At 38.9% G+C, this 21,994-nt stretch overlaps 2 protein-coding genes across 6 annotated transcripts in view; one reads left to right on the forward strand and one right to left on the reverse strand.

The window, feature by feature from the left end:
• LOC135107440 (actin-related protein 5-like) overlaps positions 1-21,994 on the reverse strand; it is a 41,224-nt gene that overhangs the window by 8,804 nt on the left and 10,426 nt on the right. Inside the window, exons 1-8 of one of the 3 annotated variants that reach the window (XM_064017310.1) lie at positions 11,036-11,155; positions 10,504-10,835; positions 8,643-8,747; positions 7,799-7,905; positions 6,429-6,642; positions 4,324-4,607; positions 2,192-2,407; positions 736-951 (exon numbers count right to left, since the gene is read on the reverse strand). In XM_064017310.1, coding sequence (XP_063873380.1) covers positions 736-951; positions 2,192-2,407; positions 4,324-4,607; positions 6,429-6,642; positions 7,799-7,905; positions 8,643-8,747; positions 10,504-10,522 — 1,161 coding nt within the window. In that variant the 5' untranslated portion in view covers positions 10,523-10,835; positions 11,036-11,155. Of the gene's footprint in view, positions 1-735; positions 952-2,191; positions 2,408-4,323; positions 4,608-6,428; positions 6,643-7,798; positions 7,906-8,642; positions 8,748-10,503; positions 10,836-11,035; positions 11,187-21,994 lie in introns of those variants that run through there. The other 2 variants (XM_064017308.1, XM_064017309.1) reach the window with 2 other exon arrangements.
• Positions 11,181-21,994, forward strand: part of LOC135107438 (leupaxin-like) — a 95,709-nt gene continuing 84,895 nt past the window's right edge. For 2 of the 3 annotated variants that reach the window (XM_064017303.1, XM_064017304.1), the window contains exon 1: positions 11,181-11,322. In XM_064017303.1, coding sequence (XP_063873373.1) covers positions 11,310-11,322 — 13 coding nt within the window. In that variant the 5' untranslated portion in view covers positions 11,181-11,309. Of the gene's footprint in view, positions 11,323-13,969; positions 13,991-21,994 lie in introns of those variants that run through there. The other variant, XM_064017301.1, reaches the window with a different exon arrangement.

Below are 21,994 nucleotides of genomic sequence, written 5' to 3' on the forward strand. Positions count from 1 at the left end.
ACACATACAAAAAAATGTTAACTCTGGAAACTTTTTTAATAAGCTTTCTGAGAGCACCACATTTTTAATTTTTTTTTTTACCAAGTATCTCATGTCATTGGCCAGCCTCCTTGATATATATATATATATATATATATATATATATATATATATATATATATATATATATATATATATATATATATATATATATATATATATATATATATACAGTATAAAAAAGTTCCTGATTTACCAAGATAGCTTGCTATGGACCTACAGCAAGACACTTTGTTTCGAATACAGCCTACTAGCTTTATTCAAGAATGATGAGGAAAATGATCCATGGATTTTTGGTAAAGAACAAAATGATCCATAATTGTACAGCAGATACAGTTAGGTAAGAGCATAGGTGTAAATCTCATTTTAACAGTTCATCAACACTGCCACTCCTCTTGTTTTCCTTCTTTCAACAACTGCTGTAATCATACCAAATGCATGTTCACTGATCTAAGTTTGGAGAAAAATTGGATTCCCCTCTCTTTCCATGTTTCACCCTATCGATGGAGAGAAGGAGGATCCCTTTTAAGTGCCTCATGTATATACTGGGAAAAGGGAGACATGCATTGTACTCTGCATGTTTCTTGGCTGGTTACACTCTTAATGATTCAAGCTAACTGCACCACTAGTAATTTACACCATGGTCCGGTGGGCAGTAGGAATGCCATATCCTTATTTTCGTACAAATAAGCTCACCTCTTCTTCTGGAGCAGCAGCAGCAGCCTGCATCATCTTGTGGCGGGTCTTGACAATTTTGTGCTGCAGGAGTGAGATCTTTTTAGTAAGATCTGCAAGTGAGGTGACCTGTGCCTCCTCCAGAGCATGCTGATACTCTGGTTCATCAGGGGTGAACTCCTCCATGGCTTCTTCTAGCTCTACTAGTCTTGTCAGCTCTGCCTCATCTTCTACCAACTGCATGGAGAAGGAAAGGGTGGTGACAAAAGAAAATTAAAATCTTGATAAATGTATAAAAGAATAATATACTTATGCTAATTCACAAACAAAAAGTTCATGTTTTCTGTACAAAAGGCAAGGCAAGCAAACAGTAGGAAACTCCAGACAATACCAATGCAAGCGCGCGTGTGTGAGCGTGCACGCACTCACGCACGCACGCACGCACACACACACACACACACACACACACACACACACCTCCTCTAGTAAAACTAAAGACTTGTTCATTAGGTAAATAAATAAATAAAACAGAGTGCATGTATTTAAAAATGTAGAAAATTTGAAATTCCAAAAATTTTGTCTTAACCATTCTAGATATTGGATTTCTAATCAGTACATAAATCAATTAACAAAACTGGAATAATTAGAAAGAAAAGCTCCACTATTAAAAGATCAGATATTTGATATCTGAGGGAACACAATAATAAAGTTGGGAAAAGGAAGATTTTTCACTATAGTAAGAAAGTACACCTTCCTGTAGAGATGAATAAATATTTGGAATGGACTAGAAGAAACAGTGATGAGAAATGTATACAAGATGAAGGTAAATTGGATCAATACAGGTGTGAAGGTGGGAGCACATTAGTGTAAATCAGTCCTGTATACTACAAATAGAAAAATATACTGTGGGAGCTTCTCCCTTATACTGACTGAAGAGAGCATGTGATCTTCATAATAGTTTTATAAATACACTAGTTTGAGTTAAAGTTGAGTAAATTTAAATAACACTTAAATTAAAGGGAAAGATATTACATTTTTACATGGGGGTTGATTAGTAGCAATTAGAAAGAGTCAATTAGAAATATGGAATATATGACACCACAAACCAAACATATAAGTAGATATTGAAATGGTGAGCACATATCAGGCAGCTTTGTACCTTGTAACACTATGGCTTCTCTTCACTGTAAATGCTAGCTCATATCAAATTCAAGAATTTTAACAAAATATTCTGTTGATATTTACCTAGATTAGTGTGAGTGAATCACTGATTCTCTTAGCCCATAAGATGAGCATATCTAGGAGTTATTTTCATCCTACAAGATTTTACCATCTGCCTCAGGTAAGTCCTATTTTAGTTGTGGCTGTGTTAGGTAGGACTTAGTTTGTGTAGATGTATTTTGTAAATAAGGATTCAAACGTCATTGTTCAAATTTCATAATTCTTCAAAATATAACATAATAACACACACACACACCTTCTCCTCTCTCTTTTTGGCATTGAGTTCCACAAGTCTGCGTGCAGCTTCCTTGCGCCTCTCCCGCTGCTGCTCCACAGACACTGTGCTGACTGGTGCTGCCACAAAAGGCAACTGAATCCTGCGCACATGCTGTTCATAGTGGTCCACCACACTCCAGTGCGCCACCTCTTCCATATAGTCCTCTGCTATATACATATGGTGGTGCAGGATTTCCTACAAGAAACAGTGAAAAGAGTTACTTGACTGAATGGTTAAATATAACTGGTATGGTACTAAAAGATTAAGGATAAAAAGTTGTTGAACACTCACCACAAATAAGGAGCCATACACACATGCCTAGGGATTAAGGATAAAATGTTACTGAACATTCATCACAGAGAAGTAACTACACAAACACACAATCCAAGCTGTATGATCGTTAGAGGAAGATGCCTATGTACAGTCATAGACAAATGTCATGTCATTAATTCTAGTTAAAGCATCTGGTAAAGAGCTAACTATATGGTGCTCTCTGTTGTATATCATGGGAACAGTTGGTAGCACTGACTCATGAGCTTTGATACTCACCATACCTCATATGTCATAATAGTTCATATCCTTGCAAGTGTTGTGATCTCTGATACATTCAGTGTCTTTTCAAACCACTCATGATTTTGAAGCAAAATCTGAAGCACAAATGATCTGTACATTTACTGAACTGTAAGACTTTTCCATATGATACATAGCAGTAAGAATGTCTAAATCATTGCTGGACTGAGTATACTATGCATTCCACATTAGTTATCTGAAAACTTGTCTCAAGTTGATAAATTGAAGAAATGGATTTTTGAGATATTGAACAATATTACATTTAAGAAATTCTATGAAAATCAGAAGTCAGGCATTCTGTGGCTTCGCTGCACAAGTTGTTTAAATCTTAAAAGGTTGGATGAGTAAGAAAAGACATGGAAAAGTGCAGAGTGGTATCACCAATGTAGAAATGGATAGGACAATGAGTTTTCTTTAGATCAATGATGGATAATAGAAACTGGGTGACAGGACAGAGCAATGAGAAATACCACTGCTAATAGATTTTGAAGAACAGTGACTGTCTAAAATAGCAGCAATAGGATTGTCAGAAAAGGCACCTAAGATGAAGTTGCAAAAAAGGATAAAAGCCATAGGAGGGTGATTTGTAAATTATAGCATAGTGCTAGACTTGATCAAATGCTTTTCATGTCTAAGGCAACAGCAAAAGTTTCATCAAAATCTCTTAAAGAGGAGCTTTAACTGCCTTTTTGACTGTTCTATTGCTGCTGCAGTAGATTGTCACTGTTCTTCTCCAAAGTTAGTAGTGGAGTTCCACAGGGTTTTGTCCTGTCCACCCACCCTCTTTCTATTATTCATTAACAATCTTCAGAATCAAACTTATTATTCTATCAATTTGTATGCTGATGATACCACTCTGCACTTCTTCACATCTTTTCTACACATTCAACCCTTCAGAAATTTAACATTTCATGCAGAAAAACCACAAGATGCCTGACTTCTGATTTTACTAAAACTTCTGATTGGGACAGAGCAAAGTCAGTGCTGTTCATTGCCTCAAAAAAATCCAGTTACTCCATCTATCAACACAATACAATCTTCCAGATTATACCCTCTTCTTCAATAACATAATTGTCCCCCTCCCCTACACTAAACATCATTGGTTTGTCCTTTACTGAAGATTTAAGCTGGATACTTCACATTTTGTCTCTTGTTAAAACAACATCCATAAAGTTAAGCATTCTGAGCCATCTCTGCCAATCTTTCTCACCACCTCAGCTGTACAGGAGCCTTATCTGTCCCTGTAAGGAGTATGCTTCACAGATATGGGGTGTTCCCTTCATGTTGCTCTCTTGAACAGTGAGGAATCAAAAGCATTTCATCTTAATTCCCCTCATCTAACTGACTGCTTGAGCCCCTTTCTCTTTACCCACTCTTTCATGCCTGATGATAATAATGCCAAGGACCACATGTTTAAAAGTAAACACAAACAATTAGATTTTGAAAATCAAATTCTTCCTATAGGCCCATCAAACTAAGGATCAGGTAACTGTATATAGTTTATCTTTTATCTTTTCCCTAATTTCTCTCATATTTCTTACCTCAGCTCTGGAAAGAGTGATGGCATTTAGATGGTGTGGAAATCTGAGTTGGAGCCATCGCCACAGGAATCTAGTAAGGTGTGATCCACCCATCCTGATTCTGCGAGAACGGGCTGAATCTGCAAAACCATTCAGGATGGGGATGACATGGGTTGTACAGTTGCCTATGTTGACCAAGAGACCATCTGGGCACGAAGGGTTGTTGTGGTGGTAACTGAGCAGACCATCAACACAGTAAGATACACTGGGCACTCCATAACACTCAAACAGCAGCTCTGACATCACTGTGAAGGAAAACACATATGAGAGATTGCAACGAATCTAACTGTGAATTATGACATATCATAGTGTTTAATAAATGTATATCACTATATATTACATTATCAGAGCTAAAAAAGGATTTTCTTAGCATTTCAATAGCTAGTGATTGTGCTATCAGTAAGTGTATTAGATATTCAGCAAATATTTTCCATTAACATATATTATGTGAGCTATTCTAAAAGTAATGCTTTCTATATTCTGTCTATATGAACAAGTCACAAAAGAAATCTACACAATCAAGTACATATAGATATTACCTGCTATCTATGTGGCTGGAGGAAGTAATTTCACATAAAGTAACCACAAAACCTATTATCTATGCCATTAAATAATTTGAAATCTCAGTGTTCACAGAACTGCCAATGTGAGTACACCTGCTGCTGAACATGTGAGAGCCCTGTGTTTTTTGCCACCTCATTTTATTTATTTATCATTATTATTATTGACATTGTCTCATTGACCCTTGGGAGGAGGTGTGGGTGCACTTCATGGGGCCCATGGATGTATTTACTTAGTTAGGATGTGAGACATTCCATAGGAAGTACTGTGTATCTGCTGAGGTCTCAGGATTGGAGCAGATGCAGAGTAAGGAACAATCTCATTATGAATGGGCAGGTGTAAACCTGTGTATGCTGTTGAACCTTTCTGTGGATGTGTGTGGCCAGCTGTGTTGAACCTGGGCTCTTGGTGTTTTCTTCATTTCATTCCTGTCTTTCTGTTTTTGAATGATATTAAGAGAGAAGCCATGATGAAAAATCTATTTATGGGTCAACATACTTACTTTTCTCTCTCTCTCTCTCTCTCACAAGCAGTCAGCAACAAGTCTGCACACATTTCTAGTTTTGTGAACACCAAGGTTCCAAGTAATTTAATGGATTGTTTAGTTTACAGGTGGGAGGAGGGAGTGGTACTCGATGACATCATAAGCTTAGAAAACTTAAGTACCCCATGGGCTCTGATGATGGTCAGACTTTTTTTTTTTATGTGTGCTGCATGGTTTTCAACCTTGACCAATGGTGGAAATTGTAGTCTTTGGAAAGGACCTGATAAAGGACCAAATGAGTCATCAGAGACCTGGTGAAGAGAGGAAAGAATAAAGAAACCTTAGCTATTACTGGACTTGCACTGTGTAGTGTGCAGCAGTGGATGAAGACATGTGATCTACATCAACAACTGGCTGGGTAATATTCCTGACCTCAATCGCATTGAGAATCTATGAGCTTTGATGAAAGCCCACCTATGAGATCATGACACTTCAAGTATACCTAAGCTGAGCTGCAAGACATCTGGTCAAACATGACTCCATCCTCTTCTAGAATCTTACCCTCTCTATTCCCTCATGTCTCAAGAGCTGCAATGAAGTATTTAGAAATAGGGCAAGAAAAAAATGTGTCATGCTGTGGCATGTAGGAAAAAACTCCTTGTGCCTATTTCAGTGGCAGTGACTGTATATTTGTTATGTTTCTTGAAAGTTGATCTCCTTTGCTTGTCTATCTACTACTGATGTAGATCTGCAACCACCTCCCAAAGCATCAGACCTGATCAGTCAGGGTTCACACAACTGGTTACCCAGTCTAAGTTTAGCATTTCATTATTTTTTTACTGTTTATTGGAAATCAGTCAATGACATTTCAAGAGCAAATACATGTGGAACAAGGTACCATACTATGTAACAGAACACCACAACTTTTCATAGTTCTGTAAATTTAATATGGACATCCAAGGTCAACTAAATAAATACAAAGACAATACTGAGGTTGAGATTGAGTTTATGAATCACTTACATTGCCGGGAGTAGTTGGGATTACAGAAGGCCTCTGTGAGGATGACTGGATGATCAACCTGTGGGGTGTTGATTCCGAGATGGGAGAAGACATAGTCTAACATGGTCTCTTGTGCCTCAAAGTGTGTCACAACATTCTCATCATGAGGAGACTTGAGCTGGAATCTGACTGCCTCGATGTTCACTATGTCATTTGCAACCAGTATTTCTGTTTCCTGAAAAAAAAAAATAAATAAATAAAAAATAACATTTCAATCATGTACACTACATATTCACTTAGTTTTCATAAAACTGTTGATATGCAATACCAGTTCCTGAACTTCATATACTCCTTCCAGTCTCACAATTACAGGGCCTCTCTTAAGCAAGTGCCACAACACTCTTCTCTTTATTGTTAAGGTTGCCAGGACCCATTAAATGTAAAGAGAATTTAATGTGAGCGATGAAATATGAAGGCAGCATCAAGAGGGAAGCAGGCAGAGGAGTGCAAGTGAGGTATCTCCTGCCACTGTGCCTGACTGTTACTGTCAGTGATTCAGAAACTGAGCACAGCATCATCAGGGCTGTGAGTTGCCTTATGTGACAATTTATCACTTTTAAGACCTCCCATGGTTCTAAATAGAACATCAGTGCTTTACTATATGAGTACACTGTGGTGTTTACAGTTGATCTTTTTTTTTTTGCAGTGACAGTAGTGTTTGTACAATTTATTCTCATAATTTGTTTTCTTTTATTATTACATATACAGTATCTTTATCACTGTGTATTGTATAGTCGTTTTAACATGGTATACACATGGTATACACCCAAAATACTGAAAAAACAAAAACAAAAAAAAAAACAAATAAATAAAAATAACAACTTATGAACATCATGACTTACTAACGGCCATCTGAAACCTGACTTGTTCATAAGTTAGGGAGTGTATATATATATATATATATATATATATATATATATATATATATATATATATATATATATATATATATATATATATATATATATATATATATATATATATATATATATATATATATATATATATATATATATATATATAGAATGACATATATAGATAGATAGATAGATAGATAGATAGAATGATATATAGATAGATAGATAGATAAATAGATAGATAGAAAGAAAGATATATAAATTAATCCCAGTGTTCATGTGACAAAAACAACTTTGTCTGTAAGCTGCAACATTAAGGTGAAAACATAAAAATATAATATTAGCAATTATGTCACATGAAGTTACCATGCAAGGTGAATACATACTTTTAAGAAAGTTATACAGCAGAAAATTAAGCGACCACAGCATATCATGACCATTGTATTCATCTTACTGCATTAAGAATATAATTACCGCAGCAATCTTCTTTCCTCGGTCTTTTCTGTGCTTAGCATAACAGTTGCGGAAGATGATCCTTGGTTCCTTATCAGTTGCCCATCCAACCCGGCAGTGATGTGACCCTGTAAATGATGGCAAGTAATGACCTTAATCCCATCTTTTGAAATCTTTATAGCAGTTTGCTGTAATACAAAATCTGCTGCTATTTCATGACAGTACAATACATCAACACGAATTTCTCATCCACTTACAGAACATTCATGTACACATTCAATGTTACTGACGTAGAAAATAAAATTCTACTTTTACCTACAAACTGTTATTAAAACAATGTCAACAAATAAACTTTTTGGTAAAATAATGAACAAAGAGAGACCAAAGACCTGAGAAATAAAATTAGATAAAGAGGAAACTGATGAACTGTTGTAAGAATTTAAGGAACGAACAGCATCAGATGGGATTTTGGGATGCTGTTTAAAGGAGTACAGACATCAGATGGCTGAACCAATATATGGCGAAGTGATCAAAGAAAACTGGAAAGATGCCAAAGGAATGGAAAAGTGGATATTGTGGCAATCTACAAAAATGAGAGGAAAGAACCTGATCCTATAAGTCTGTGAACCCCACACACACTTTCTCTAAAAGCAAATTTAAAATAATTCTTAACCCTTAGTCTGATCTCTACAGATAGAGAGGAAAGACAGGACAGACAGATAGATTTATATATTCAATGAACTTGGCAAGTTTGAATTTCATAGAAACATAAATTATGAAATACCCAATATAATAGGAAGAAAATATAGCAACAATACTTACCTTTAATATATTAAGTTTAAGATAAAAAGTCATATTTTCTCACCATTATCTATGATAAGAGGCGTGTTCCTCAGACTTTCCGGATAAGGATGAACTGGATCTGGTACAGACCGTGCATCACGCAATTCAAAAATGCGCACTGTCTCATCTGTCAAATAAAATAACACATCAACTTAAACAACACCAAGGTTGTAAAAAATTCCTTCTGTTATAATTATTGGAAATGGTTCTATGATGGACTTTTATCTAGCCCACTTATAAAAATATGTATGTTGACCCAAAGAATAGTCAGTGTTAGTGTTAAAACCTGCAATGCTAGGTTGCAATGTAGCAGGCAGGTCAAGGAACACACGGAAGCAGTAGGTTGAAGAATGCATTGATGAGGCTGAGACAAAAGATAACAATGGCATGTGGTATGTTGGTGACTAATCCCACGAGTTACTATGCAAAAACCTGATGTTAAACAGAAAGATAATAAGGCTCCAGCAGAGTTATATCATAAGGTTAGGCTTGGTTTTGAGATGCATTCCATTGGTAAATGGAAAAGACTGAAGCAAGGTAGTTAGGACACTAACCTAATGTAACATAACCAGGCAAACCATCCCCCCCCTCTCCCTGGCTAAGTTTGTGTCCTTAAGGGTGGGTCTAGAGGGGATGAAGCTCCCTGGTTAGGTTACATTAGGTTAGTGTCCTTAAGTTGAGGTCCAGGGGGATGAAGACTGTCCCCCCCCTTCCAGTTAGGGTAGGTTTGTGTCCTAAGGTTAGGTTAGATTAGTGTCCTTAAGGGAGGGGTTCCAGTAGGGGGCAAGGCCCCTAAGTTAGATTAGGTAAAGTTAGGTTAGGCTAGAAATTTTCAATTTTCAATGACATCCTTAGACTTTTCGTGAATGTTCAATTTTGGCATAATTTGACTTCCACTAGCCTAACACCCCACTTTTCCATGTTGGGGATAGAGAAGGAGAAAAAGAAGATAGGATGTATTGTGTTAAACTGCAATTTTACCGATTAAGATAGCGTAACGGTGGGTATAGGAGATGGAACCTTCCAAATTAGCAAGGTTAGTAATTTAAAAAGGTTAGGATAGTGGAAGGGGTGGATATTGCCAGTTTGTTGATTATTGTTTGAGAATTTGGTAAATTTATAGTTTAAGCCAATGTCCCCAATCTCTACCCACGGCCCCCCAATCCCTCAAGCAAGCTTGGGGGCCTGTGGGGAACCTAACCTAACCTGCCCGCGCAGCTTATGGGTACTTATAGAGACTTCCTATTGGTGCAACTCGTGGTGTTAAGTGGTGGTAGCACGTGATTGGCCCGAGGAATTATAGACACAGTGATCCTATCCAGCAGCTACCCACAATTCAAAGCATTAAACAACTGAAGTTCAGGCAACAATACACCATTTATGTTTACCTGTGGACTTAGAAAAAGTTGAGAGCGCTGTGCATTCCCAGGCCTGTTGTGGCGTTATTATTAATTTCCGACAAGTAGTGTCATCATTAGAAATGATGTGAATAGTGAGAAGAACAAAATGAGGTAGGTTATTACCACGTAGTGTGTAATGGCTTAAACTATAATAAAACCGATAATTTTCCCTAAAAGCGGTGTTTTCTGCTTAAACTTTTGAAGTTTCACAAATTTGGCCTATTTTGGTTTCCCCCACTCGAAAACCCTGCTTTTCCACCAGGTCCCCGAGCCTGCTTGCACTGGAGAGGGGCGGCAATGAAATACATAAGGGGCCGCTATTGTTAAGATTTACCAACATAAAATAGCTTTGTCTTGGAATTAAAATGGGCCTCATGCTCCGAAAACTTAAACCTCCACAGAAGTATATATTATTTCATTGAAAGCATGAAGTTATAATTACATTCAGCATAGTGCTCATTGTTTTGTACTTTGTTTACATACCACTGGCTGCATTACTCATCTTCCTCGTAATGAAACTGTTTCCGTAAATTTTTCTCTTCCAGTCGTAAGATGTTCAAGTTCCGCGGGAATTAATTACTCCAGTTCATCGTTTTCCACAGGTGCTTATTACATTTATTCACTCCTTTTCCAGAGTTGATTGTAAACACTATCAATAATCGCACTTGCATTAAAGGAAACAGCCACAGTTATTAGTTCAGGGAAGCAGTACCCTATCTAGAGATCACACACCGCCACGTTTGTTTATGTTTGTGTTGCACCGATGCTGTGGTGGTGATGGTGTTCATCTCACACTGCTTTTACCACTTTGCCACCTTGTACAATTTTAAGGGAGAAAAAACAACACAGTAAATTTTCCCATGATCTTTGGTTGCAATGAATAAAGTTGGGAACCGTAATATATCATAAGAATTAATTAACAAATGTCAAGCTGTCACTGTGAAAATAACTGTGTTTACGTCGCCATGATAAACGCGGACAATTGATTTCCTTTCTTAGCATATCCAGTACTCACAATACAGGCCCCAAGCAGGTATCGGTCCTGAGTATACACTGGACAACACATTTTCACCTCCCAGAGCCATATAGCTGGCTCACGGCCAACCTCCCGCCATATTTGGGTAGCGGTATCTTGCCTTTTAAGTCCCGAGGCCTGCCTGATAACGCTGATTAGGACCTAAATATCTTCTTGGATGACGATAAGTGCAGTGTACCCAAAAGGGAAGGTGAAGTGAGGTTTCCCGACGCATTCGAAGAGCATTCAACATTCGAAGAGGACTAAGACCAGAATGGAAGATTTAGGTGAGTGAGCGGAGAGGCAGTGGGCGTCCCTGTCACCCACCTTGTCACCCACCCTGTCATTACCTGTTGCCCGCGCTCCCGTATGGCACTGCCACCCAAGAGCCATCCTCATGCGTATCATTACTACCCTTCTCAGTCCTGTCAGCGGGTCTCGGCACCCATCTACAAGTCAGTGTGGGCAAATTTCTGATGGCTGAAAGAATGTATGAAAGTTGAGCAAATAAATGAGCCTCATTGTTTGATTTCCATGTTACCCTACTATCCAACACTAGTGTTAAATGAGCTGGGGCATAACTCACAAGGAACTACTACTACTACTACTACTACTACTACTACTACTACTACTACTACTACTACTACTACTACTACTACTACTAACACTCTTATAAAATATTTTTGAGGCCAGTTAAATATTTTGAGCACATAAAAAAAAAAAGATTGCGAAAACACACCTGTGGACTTTGGAATTTCATTTAAATTCTTAGGACTGACTTGATAGTAAAGGGATGCAACTTAGTACTGTTAATATATATATATATATATATATATATATATGATGAAGGGGTGCCACGTTTTATAATACCATGAATGTGTCCTTTCAGTTTCAGATTTGTATTGTATGTTATTTGGTGTGTTATTATGAAATGATAATCATCTTGATAACAAGCTTCTTAGTAAAATTAATCATACATTACTGCCAGTGGGGACCATATTAGATAAACATATAACTTGGTAATTTAATAGCATACCTTTCCATACTAAATCTTGCTATCCAGTCACTTTAATGGATTCTAACATCTAGATTTTACCTAAGCCTTTTTTTTTTTTTTTACAGTAATAGTAAAACTGTTACCTAAGTGCAACATGATGACAATTTCAGTCATGCTGGATGCTGAATGGCAGTGAAATTTGCTAAAGGTCCATAAGCATATCCTAATAATGTGATCACACACTGATGTAACATGTATTCCATGCCAGGTAATGTGCAAATCACACCATAAACATACCCCCTGCTGTGTTATGCATATAGGTATAGATTGTGCTAATCAAATAACTTTGGTGATATATTTCAGACTGCTACAAAAATCAGTTTTAAGATTAGAGCCTTAATCCATATGTTGTATGAAATATTTAGCTGAATAGGACTATGAAACTAACTTTACTTATATTTTTCAATTTTTACTTCTATGTACTACAGAAGAGTATGCAGTCTGATGAAAGTAGATATAAAGACTCCCATAAACTTATACTTTTAGACTATCACAATTATGAGCTATTTCAATGGATGAAAGGAGAAGTAAGAAAATACATATATTAAATGAAGAACAGTGGAAGAGAGAAAGGTAGGAATGAGATAAGAAAGAGAAGAGTGAGAGATTGGGTGTTGGTGTAAGAAGATAAAAGGGAGGAAGAAATATAGTGGTAAGGAAGCTGATAAGGTCTACTCTCAGGAAATGATGAGGGTGTGGCTAGTGTGAAGCAAAGGCAGAGGAGTGGCTATCTATGTATGAGGTAGGAACAACACACACACACACACACACACACACAAAGAGTGGCAAAGGTGAATAAAGATAGATAATAGTAAACCTTTCTTATTCCACAGGTAAGCCAACATTCATTAACAAATCCAGGTGTGTGCGGTGCCTCCCAATGGGTGGTGAGTATCTGTGCGGTGTTGGTGATGAGAGAAGACCACTTTCCATAGGCCTATATTTATCATGGCAATGGGTGAGATTGTATGAGTAAAAGAAGCTTTTGTCATGGTACAGTACTGCTAGGCTGAGGCTGGTGAAATGTTATACTTAAAATTCAACATATTTATTTTGAGCCAACCTAAAAGATATGTTGCAGTGTGTTCCCTTTGAGCAACTTCTGTCAAGTGTGTCTAAGAGTGGGGGGGGGGTGTTAGTCAGTGCTATATTTGTCCCCCCCCCCCATCTACCTCCTTCCCTCCCTGTGCCACCCATTCCCTACCCATCCCCATCAGCCCATCCCATCCCATCTTTTTTCTCATCATTCCCCTACTTGGCTGTTGTAGAAGCAGTATATGGTGAGATGACTGCGGGTGTTGGGAAGTGTTTCAAGTGGTGGAAAATTATAGTGGCGAAATGAATACATGCCGGTGGTGTTGATGTTTTGATGGCATTAGATAAAATGATGACGGTGGAAAACTGGAGGTTGGGTGAACGGTGGTGAAAGGTAGGGTGGGGAGGGGAGTGGGGGTGGTGGCACTGGTGTAAGGGAAAGTGAAAATGAAGAGGGTAACGTTGGTGGTGAAGGTAGTGCTGGGTGTAGATAGCGGCTGTGGCACTAGAGAAAAGCCATAAATGTAGGTGTAATGTAGAGGTGGTAATGGTGCTGGGCTGAGTAGGTGGTGAATGGTGGTGCATGTGGTGTGCAGGAAGGGCGGTGTTAGGATGTGAATGGGTCGAAAGGCAAGGTGGGTAGGTAGGCAGTGATAGAGGTGTTAGGGAGGGTGGAGCTGGAATGGTGGTGGTGAGGCGATAGGGAACTCTGGTGGGAGGATGGGTGTTGGTGGGAGGAGGTGCAGTAGCGGGAGGTTGGATGGTGGTGGTGGATGTGGAGGAGGAGGAGCCTCAGTCGGGGTTGTGGTGGGGCAGGGAGAGGAGCATCGGCACACCGCCAGTCATCGGATAGTGAGCTGATGGTGAACCTCACCCGCTAGTTGTGGTGGTGTGGTAGTGATGGCTACAGTGATGTTGTGGTGACAGCCTGATGTCTACCGTGACCTGTCGACGTCTTGGCATGTAGTGACGTGATGGTTAGAGTGAAATAGTTGCGTGATAGCGCGCGCTCTGTGAATGGTGAGGCTGATAACTTACTTCTCTGTGTAGTGGACGTCAAATGACAGTGGTAACGTGACACTGAAAGCGAAAAATGAGTGAGGAGTGTCATGCCCTGTCCCTTATGCAGGGGTCACCGTAAATGAAGTATATTAACCGTAGTGGTGAAAGTGCGAACTCGGTGCAGAAAAAAAAAATGTAACCAGCATATATATATATATATATATATATATATATATATATATATATATATATATATATATATATATATATATATATATATATATATATGTATAATGTATTTGCATTATACAACATCAGACAAACTTCAAACGTTCGTGCTTTACCATTGGCTCTATGCCAGCAGAGAAATTACTCATTCTTTAAGAGAGAGAGAGAGAGAGAGAGAGAGAGAGAGAGAGAGAGAGAGAGAGAGAGAGAGACCATGAGGAAACATTAAATTGGTATATATTTAAGCCGCTACTTTTCTTCAAGATGTTAAGAGAACTATTTTCATATTGATGTTGATAACAACAGAGAACTGGTGGCGGTGATCAAGACAAATAAGAGAGAGAGAGAGAGAGAGAGAGAGAGAGAGAGAGAGAGAGAGAGAGAGAGAGAGAGAGAGAGAGATTGCTGCAAACATGAGGGCGGTGAGGGAGAATAGGGTGACAGGTAAGGGTGGGAGGAAGGAAAGGATTTGGGGTCTGTGTTGACAGTTCTTTTCCGCCTCCTCCACCTCCTCCTCTTCCTCTCCATTCCTTTCCACTCACCAACATCTTTCGTTTCCTCCGTGACCCTCCCAAAATATTTAGGCGAGAGTAAACACGGAAATGGGCTGGGGGTGGAGGCTGTCACCCTGGGATGCCAAGATCGGTGAAGGTGGAGCGTGGGGAGTGTAGTGTTGCTGCAACACTACGAGAGAGAGAGAGAGAGAGAGAGAGAGAGAGAGAGAGAGAGAGAGAGAGAGAGAGAGAGAGAGAGAGAGAGAGAGAGAGAGAGAGAGAGAGAGAGAGATTTATGCACACAGAAAAGAATACATTCGTCAACAGTACATGAATGAACAAATCCATTCAGACCACGTGCATTATTATTATTATTATTATTATTATTATTATTATTATTATTATTATTATTATTGTTGTTGTTTTTATCATCATCATCATCATCATCATCATCATTATTATTTATTATTAGACGATTTAAGTTCATTGTTTCTTATATATATATATATATATATATATATATATATATATATATATATATATATATATATATATATATATATATATATATATATATATATATATATATATACATATATATATATATATATATATATATATATATATATATATATATATATATATATATAAAAGACTGCAAATGCTTAGTATGTAGCTTTTGGTGGAGTTTCAGGAAGTTTGGTACCTATCAACAAAAGTATGTGTACCGGGTGCTTTTCAGTTAGGTGAATGTATTAAATACATCAGTGGAGTGTCAGACTCACTTAAAAAAAGTGAAATTAAAAATAAATAAATATATAAATAAATTGATGGATGAGAGAAAAGAAAAAAAAATACTGACATAATAGATACTATCATTGGGTTATGATATATCTTCTTTGTTGAGCACATAACTGACTACGTAGTTACAAGAGTATGTGTGCGTATGTGTGAGGGCAGCGAGGAGGGATGGGTGACATCTCTAATAGTTCCCTTGAACTAAAAAATAATTTTATTTAACGGCACTTGCACATAGTCACGTTGCAAATATTTCTATACTCTGCACTCTACTGTTGTCACCTAGAAGCTCTCTACGTTTTAGTTTAGCACTTCGTGCGAAGGTTAATCCGTGTCTTCTTTTCTTCATCTTTTTATTTTCATTTATTTCTTAGTGTGTGTGTGTGTGTGTGTGTGTGTGTGTGTGTTATCCAACGCCTGAGGAGTAGGTACGTGGTGATATCTCCAAGTAGCTGAGGCAGTGGTGCGAGGGTGACAAGGCACGGATGCCGGATTCGTATCGATATTAAATGCATATAACACGCTCTCATTTTTATGCTTTCATTAATGTGTGTTGTGATAATCGCACTGTGAACGCCAGCATTGTTGTGCAGTTGATAGGCTCCTGTTTATGTGTCGTCTTCGGTATTTTCTATCATAGTTTACAAAGGTTGGTAACATATCAAGAAATCTGACTTTCATTTGTACGTTTTTCGTGTTAAGAACCATACCCCTTAAAGAGTTGAAGGGTGCTACATAATGCTTAAAGCATATCAAGTTTTTTTTTTTTTTTTTTTAATAAGATAAGTGATTTTCATATGTATAATTGGACAGGTGCTTAGTAATCTTAGCGGCCGTCACAAGGGAGGTGAGACAGTTATCAAAATGAAAGACTGAAGTGTAGCTATTATTTACTACGTTTGTACTGTATACAGAATGTGGAGAAAAAAGATTATGGAAAAGAAGGAAATATATAAAACACACACACACACACACACACACACACACACACACACGAAAGAAAGGAAACAGACGGAGAAGGATAAAGAGGTGCCGTTGCAAAGGTTATAGCCTGAAACTTTATCTGATCTGATCTGACGTGGGAACTGACCAAGTGAATGTGTGAGAGGCAATTAATTCGACACTGAACAAGGATGTGGTGCTCGGGTCTGATAGGAGTGATGGTTACTATCATCATCATCATCATCATCATCATCACCACCATCATATATTGAATTACAAGTACGCTAGGTAGGAAGAGGGAATGGCTGGAGTGTTTCGTGGCACTTTTTAAAATTATACTTTACTATTTTAATTTATTTATTTTATAACTAAGTGGTGTTTTAGATAATCGCTGTATCCTGTTCACTTTCTGCGTGTTTTGTGATGCTGGCAGGTGGCTGCGCGGATAAGGGATTCTTGCCTGTTATCACAGCAGAGCGTCGTTTGTTTTTAATCCGCTCTAAGTTTGTACACAATAGCAGCCTTGTTTCCCCCACCTGCCGGCCCTCTCACCTGGCGCCCTCAGCTGTGATTACGATTTTTTCTTAAATATTATATGTTGTTTTTAGGTAACACATTGACAGTCTTTGGCATCATTGGTGGTATGTGTTGTATTTCTCCTAAGTGTTTCTTTGCATTGTTTGTTTTCCCAAGTTTGTATCATCTTGAAGGAACCCGCGGAGTTGCAGTGACGGACCATAACTCTCTCTCTCTCTCTCTCTCTCTCTCTCTCTCTCTCTCTCTCTCTCTCTCTCTCTCTCTCTTTACGATTGTGCGCTCATCCTGTGACTGTAGCAGTATCAGCGTGTCTGCAGCGGTGGCTTGGGCAGCGAACATTGCGGGGACTTGCCAAGTTTGGAGGATGCCTTTAATTGTGATTCATCGTTGTTCACTTGACGAGACACGGAACCTTTGCACTCATTTGTTATTGACTACCGGCATTCACACACGTCCGGAGTTGTGACCGTAATTTAAGCGCCGGCAGCGTTGTCACTTCACCTGTATGGTATGTGGGGCAAGTAGAATGAATATGCTAAGTTGGGACTACGGTTGTAATCTTTCCGTTCATGTCTGTTTTGAGGTGACTGTTCTACGCTAGAGGTTCGAGATAAAAGGTTTTAAGGATGGCTACGTGGTACGGCAAGCATGATGTTTCAGTTAACACGGGATCCTCAGATATCTATTCTAACTGGATAATTATACGTTGGCATGTTTTTTGTCTTACCAAGTTATCAATAGTGTGTTGAGTATGCCAGGTACGGTAGTTTGTGTGGCTCATTTGGATTTTTTTTGTATGTAATTCTAATATATTCTATGTTTATACTTTACGTCGCAGTGTACTTTGAACAACTGTATATATAAATATTTGGCAAAAGAAAAGAAAACTCTCGAAGAAGACTTAGAAAATTACAACAAAGGAGTTTTTAACAATTTTTACCGTCAAAACTCACTTATTATATATTTACATTGTCTAGATAAAGGAAACACAGATGTTAGAATTTTCCGGTATGTGGTGGTTGCGATTTATTTACTTGAAAATGATGAAATTGAAACTTGCCAGCACTTTCTTTTTCATCATGTATCTTATCCATCTCTCTCTTCTCTCTCTCTCTCTCTCTCTCTCTCTCTCTCTCTCTCTCTCCTCTCTCTCTCTCTCTCTCTCTCTCTCTCTCTCTCTCTCTCTCTCTCTCTCTCTCTCTCTCTCTCTTTACACATATACTCGTATACACACACACACACACACACACACACACACACACACACACACACACACACACACACACACACACACACACACACACACACACACACACACATACACACACACACAAACACACACACAGTATTATACATATATCGCAACATGAAAGAATTGTATGTTTAGTCATGAAAGAATACACGAGGAGACGAAACTTGGAGCCCCAAAGTTTCTTGTGCCGTGACCCAGGTCGAGGTGTCTTGAGGCTCACTGGATGACACAATGCAGCATGTCCCTGCGTGTGGTGAGACATTGAAATCCTGGAAAACTTTAAGTACCTTGGTAGTGTAGTCCATAACAAGGGTGGGTTGCATCAGGAAGTCTTACTGGTCTGGCCCGTGGTATCATGGGTTTCCTCAACACAGGTATTATCGCTACCTATGCAGTCAGACTAAGATTCAGATCTTTAAGTCACGTGTGTGATTCCTTTCTTACTCTGCAGATGTGAGGCATGGGCACAAAATGTTGATCTGAAGAGACGGATTAATTGATTAGTTTGGCAATAAATGCCTCCACAGAATCATGTGGGTGACTTTGTGTGAGCGACTGCTGTGTGAGGCTGGAATGAGACCTGTTACCAGCATAGCCCGTCAGTGCCAACTCCTGCAATATGGACATGTGGCATGTTACCTGCACGCCGCCCCTGCCCATCGGGTTGTCTCGGCAATCCGGCATGGCAGAGGTCAAAGGCCGTCACCGTGCCACAGCTTAGGGCTAGGGGAATGGTGATATGTTCTCTCGGATGTTGCTTGTAATACTTGGCATGGGAAGGAGGCGTGCATAGAGACTCGTCCGGGACAGGAATGGCATCCTAGAGTGGACGAACGACACGCTTCCTGGCGTGTGCCCCGTGAGTGGTGATGGATGAAAGAATAGGTTTGATGATGTTTAAGTAGTATGTTTGAATTGCACATGGAAATATATATATATATATATATATATATATATATATATATATATATATATATATATATATATATATATATATATATATATATATATATATATATATATATATATATATATATATATATATATATATATATATATATATATATATATATATATATATTGTAATTTGAAATAAAATTATGGAGTTGGGATGCCAAACGTATATCGTAATGTTTATGGGAAGGTTTTTGCTAAATAACTGATTTTACTAAATACTCTTCAGACATCGGCACACAGTGGGTTTGAGGTTATTAACAGTACAGTCACAAGAGCGCGCCAGTGGTTGGTGACACTTGCATTTAGTCCCGCTGAGCAGTTCTTGAGATAATGATAATTTTCGAAAAAAAGGTCTTCCTGCCACTGCTCTTCTTCGTAAAGGTTTGTAGCGCAGCAGTTTCGGTGTTGTTCGGTCAATATTTGGTCTCTTTTGTATTTATATATTTATCTTTTTATTCTTATCAAATCACATGCACCTGTACTGAGACACCCACGTGGTGAAAGTTGTAATGTCTGCAAACGGTTTCACATTATTGCAAATCGGAATCCTGATTTTGCTCTCGCCCACCACCAAGCTCAGTGTGCAGTGCTGTGAAGACTGGTCGCAAGGTGTGGGGGAGTGAATCGACCCTAAGAAATATGTACAATAGGTTTATTATTATTATTATTATTATTATTATTATTATTATTATTATTATTATTATTATTATTAGCAATAATGTCATCACCACTACCTTCACCAGCAACCACCACCACCACCACCACCACCACCACCACCACCACTAGCACCACCACCATCATGATCATTATATCATCATCATCATCATCATCATCATCATCATCCGCAGCAGTAACAGTGGGATATTTCCTTTACCTTCATATTTTACGCTGCCTAAAATGCTGGTGGCAGGTGGGGAGAGAGAGAGAGAGAGAGAGAGAGAGAGAGAGAGAGAGAGAGAGAGAGAGAGAGGAGAGAGAGAGGAGAGTTGAGGCAGGAGGCGTGTATGTAACCAAGGTCATTTTACTAAACTTCTCAGCTCACCCTGGTGCGTTCACCCCTCCTTATACTTAGAGTGAAGGGAGAGAGAGAGAGAGAGGAGAGAGAGAGAGAGAGAGAGAGAGAGAGAGAGAGAGAGACGAGAGAGAGAGAGAGATGAGAGAGAGAGAGAGAGTTTTATCTCGTCGAATCATTAATTACATTCATTTTCGCTTTTCTTCTCATTATTTTATCCTATTTTCCTTATTTTTTTTCATCGTTTCATTCTAGTTTGTTCATTATTTTCTTTCTTCCGTATTCCTTATTCCACCCTTCTATCCCTTTTTATCTTTTATTTTCTTTTTGTCTCCAGTGTTTTCCTTCCCATCTTTGCTTTCCCCTTCTCCTTTCCTTTCGTTCACCTCCTCTTGCTTTCGTGCTTCCCTCCCTCCATCATCCCTGTCTGCTCCCATTACCGTGATGCATTGCAGAGGCGTATATGGGAGAGGCAGTTTGTTATTTCTCTCCCTTCATCCCTCCTTCCTATCGTCTACCTTCCCTCCATACTTAATATTCTCTAAGCCTGCCTTCTTTCTCCTGCCAGTAACTCTCTCTCTCTCTCTCTCTCTCTCTCTCTCTCTCTCTCTCTCTCTCTCTCTCTCTCTCTCTCTCTCTCTCTCTCTCTCTCTGAGGCAATACAGTAGGAGTGAAGAAGCGCAGAGAAGAAGAGATTCAGAGAGGGAGGAAAGGAGTAGGAGTGCCTTTGATGAGATCGTGTAATGAAGCTCAAGTGAGACAGATCCCTTTTATGGAATGCAACAGAGACCAGGCACAGGCATAGGGGTGACTATATAGAGACGAGAGAGAGAGAGAGAGAGAGAGAGAGAGAGAGAGAGAGAGAGGAGAGAGAGAGAGAGAGAGAGAGAGAGAGAGAGAGAAGCAGTGGTTAGCAAACAAGCATACATACTCGTACATACAAACAAACAGGCAAAGCGATGGGTGTGGCGATGGTACACAGATAATAAATATAATCAGTGCTGACAAAAAAAAAAAAAAAGAAAAGTGTAAATCAATTAGAAATAAAAGACTTTAGATAATTATAGTGTAGCGTGAGCAGTTGTTACAGCAAGAGAGGGATTGCAGAAACAAGAGTGTACGTATAAGTGGAAGAGGAGCCCGCCGTGCAAGGCCAGTGAAGGAGGAAGGAAACGAGGTATACCCGTCTGTACCTACAATGAGGGAAGAGGCGAGTCACGGCTATTTCGGAACGCACTGTCACCTGACGGCTTTACTCAGAAGCATAAAAAAGAACAGGTGTCGAGGGGAGGTGCCAGAGGGAGAGGAAGGGAAGGAGGGTGTCACGTGTCGAGGAGGGCGTCATGGTGGGGCGGGCGGAGCAGGCATGGCGTCCGAAACTGGTATTGCACTTCTCCAGAAATGGTCCCATGGCAGGATGGTCGTGGTGTGGTGGTATCGAGTATTGCACTGGGTTCGATCCCTTTCCTCACACCAAAGCAGGTTAATTATTACGGTTGTGCAATGCAAATTTTGTTTTTACTTCTTGTACTGATTTTTGTTTAGTTTTAGGAAAGTAACTGATGGAGGAATGGGCTTAGAACACAAGGACAGTAGTAGCCAAACTGCAACATTGTCCACAACATAATACACGCGACAAACAGTA

This window comes from Scylla paramamosain, chromosome 15 (assembly GCF_035594125.1).
Source record: "Scylla paramamosain isolate STU-SP2022 chromosome 15, ASM3559412v1, whole genome shotgun sequence".
Classification (NCBI taxonomy): domain Eukaryota; kingdom Metazoa; phylum Arthropoda; class Malacostraca; order Decapoda; family Portunidae; genus Scylla; species Scylla paramamosain.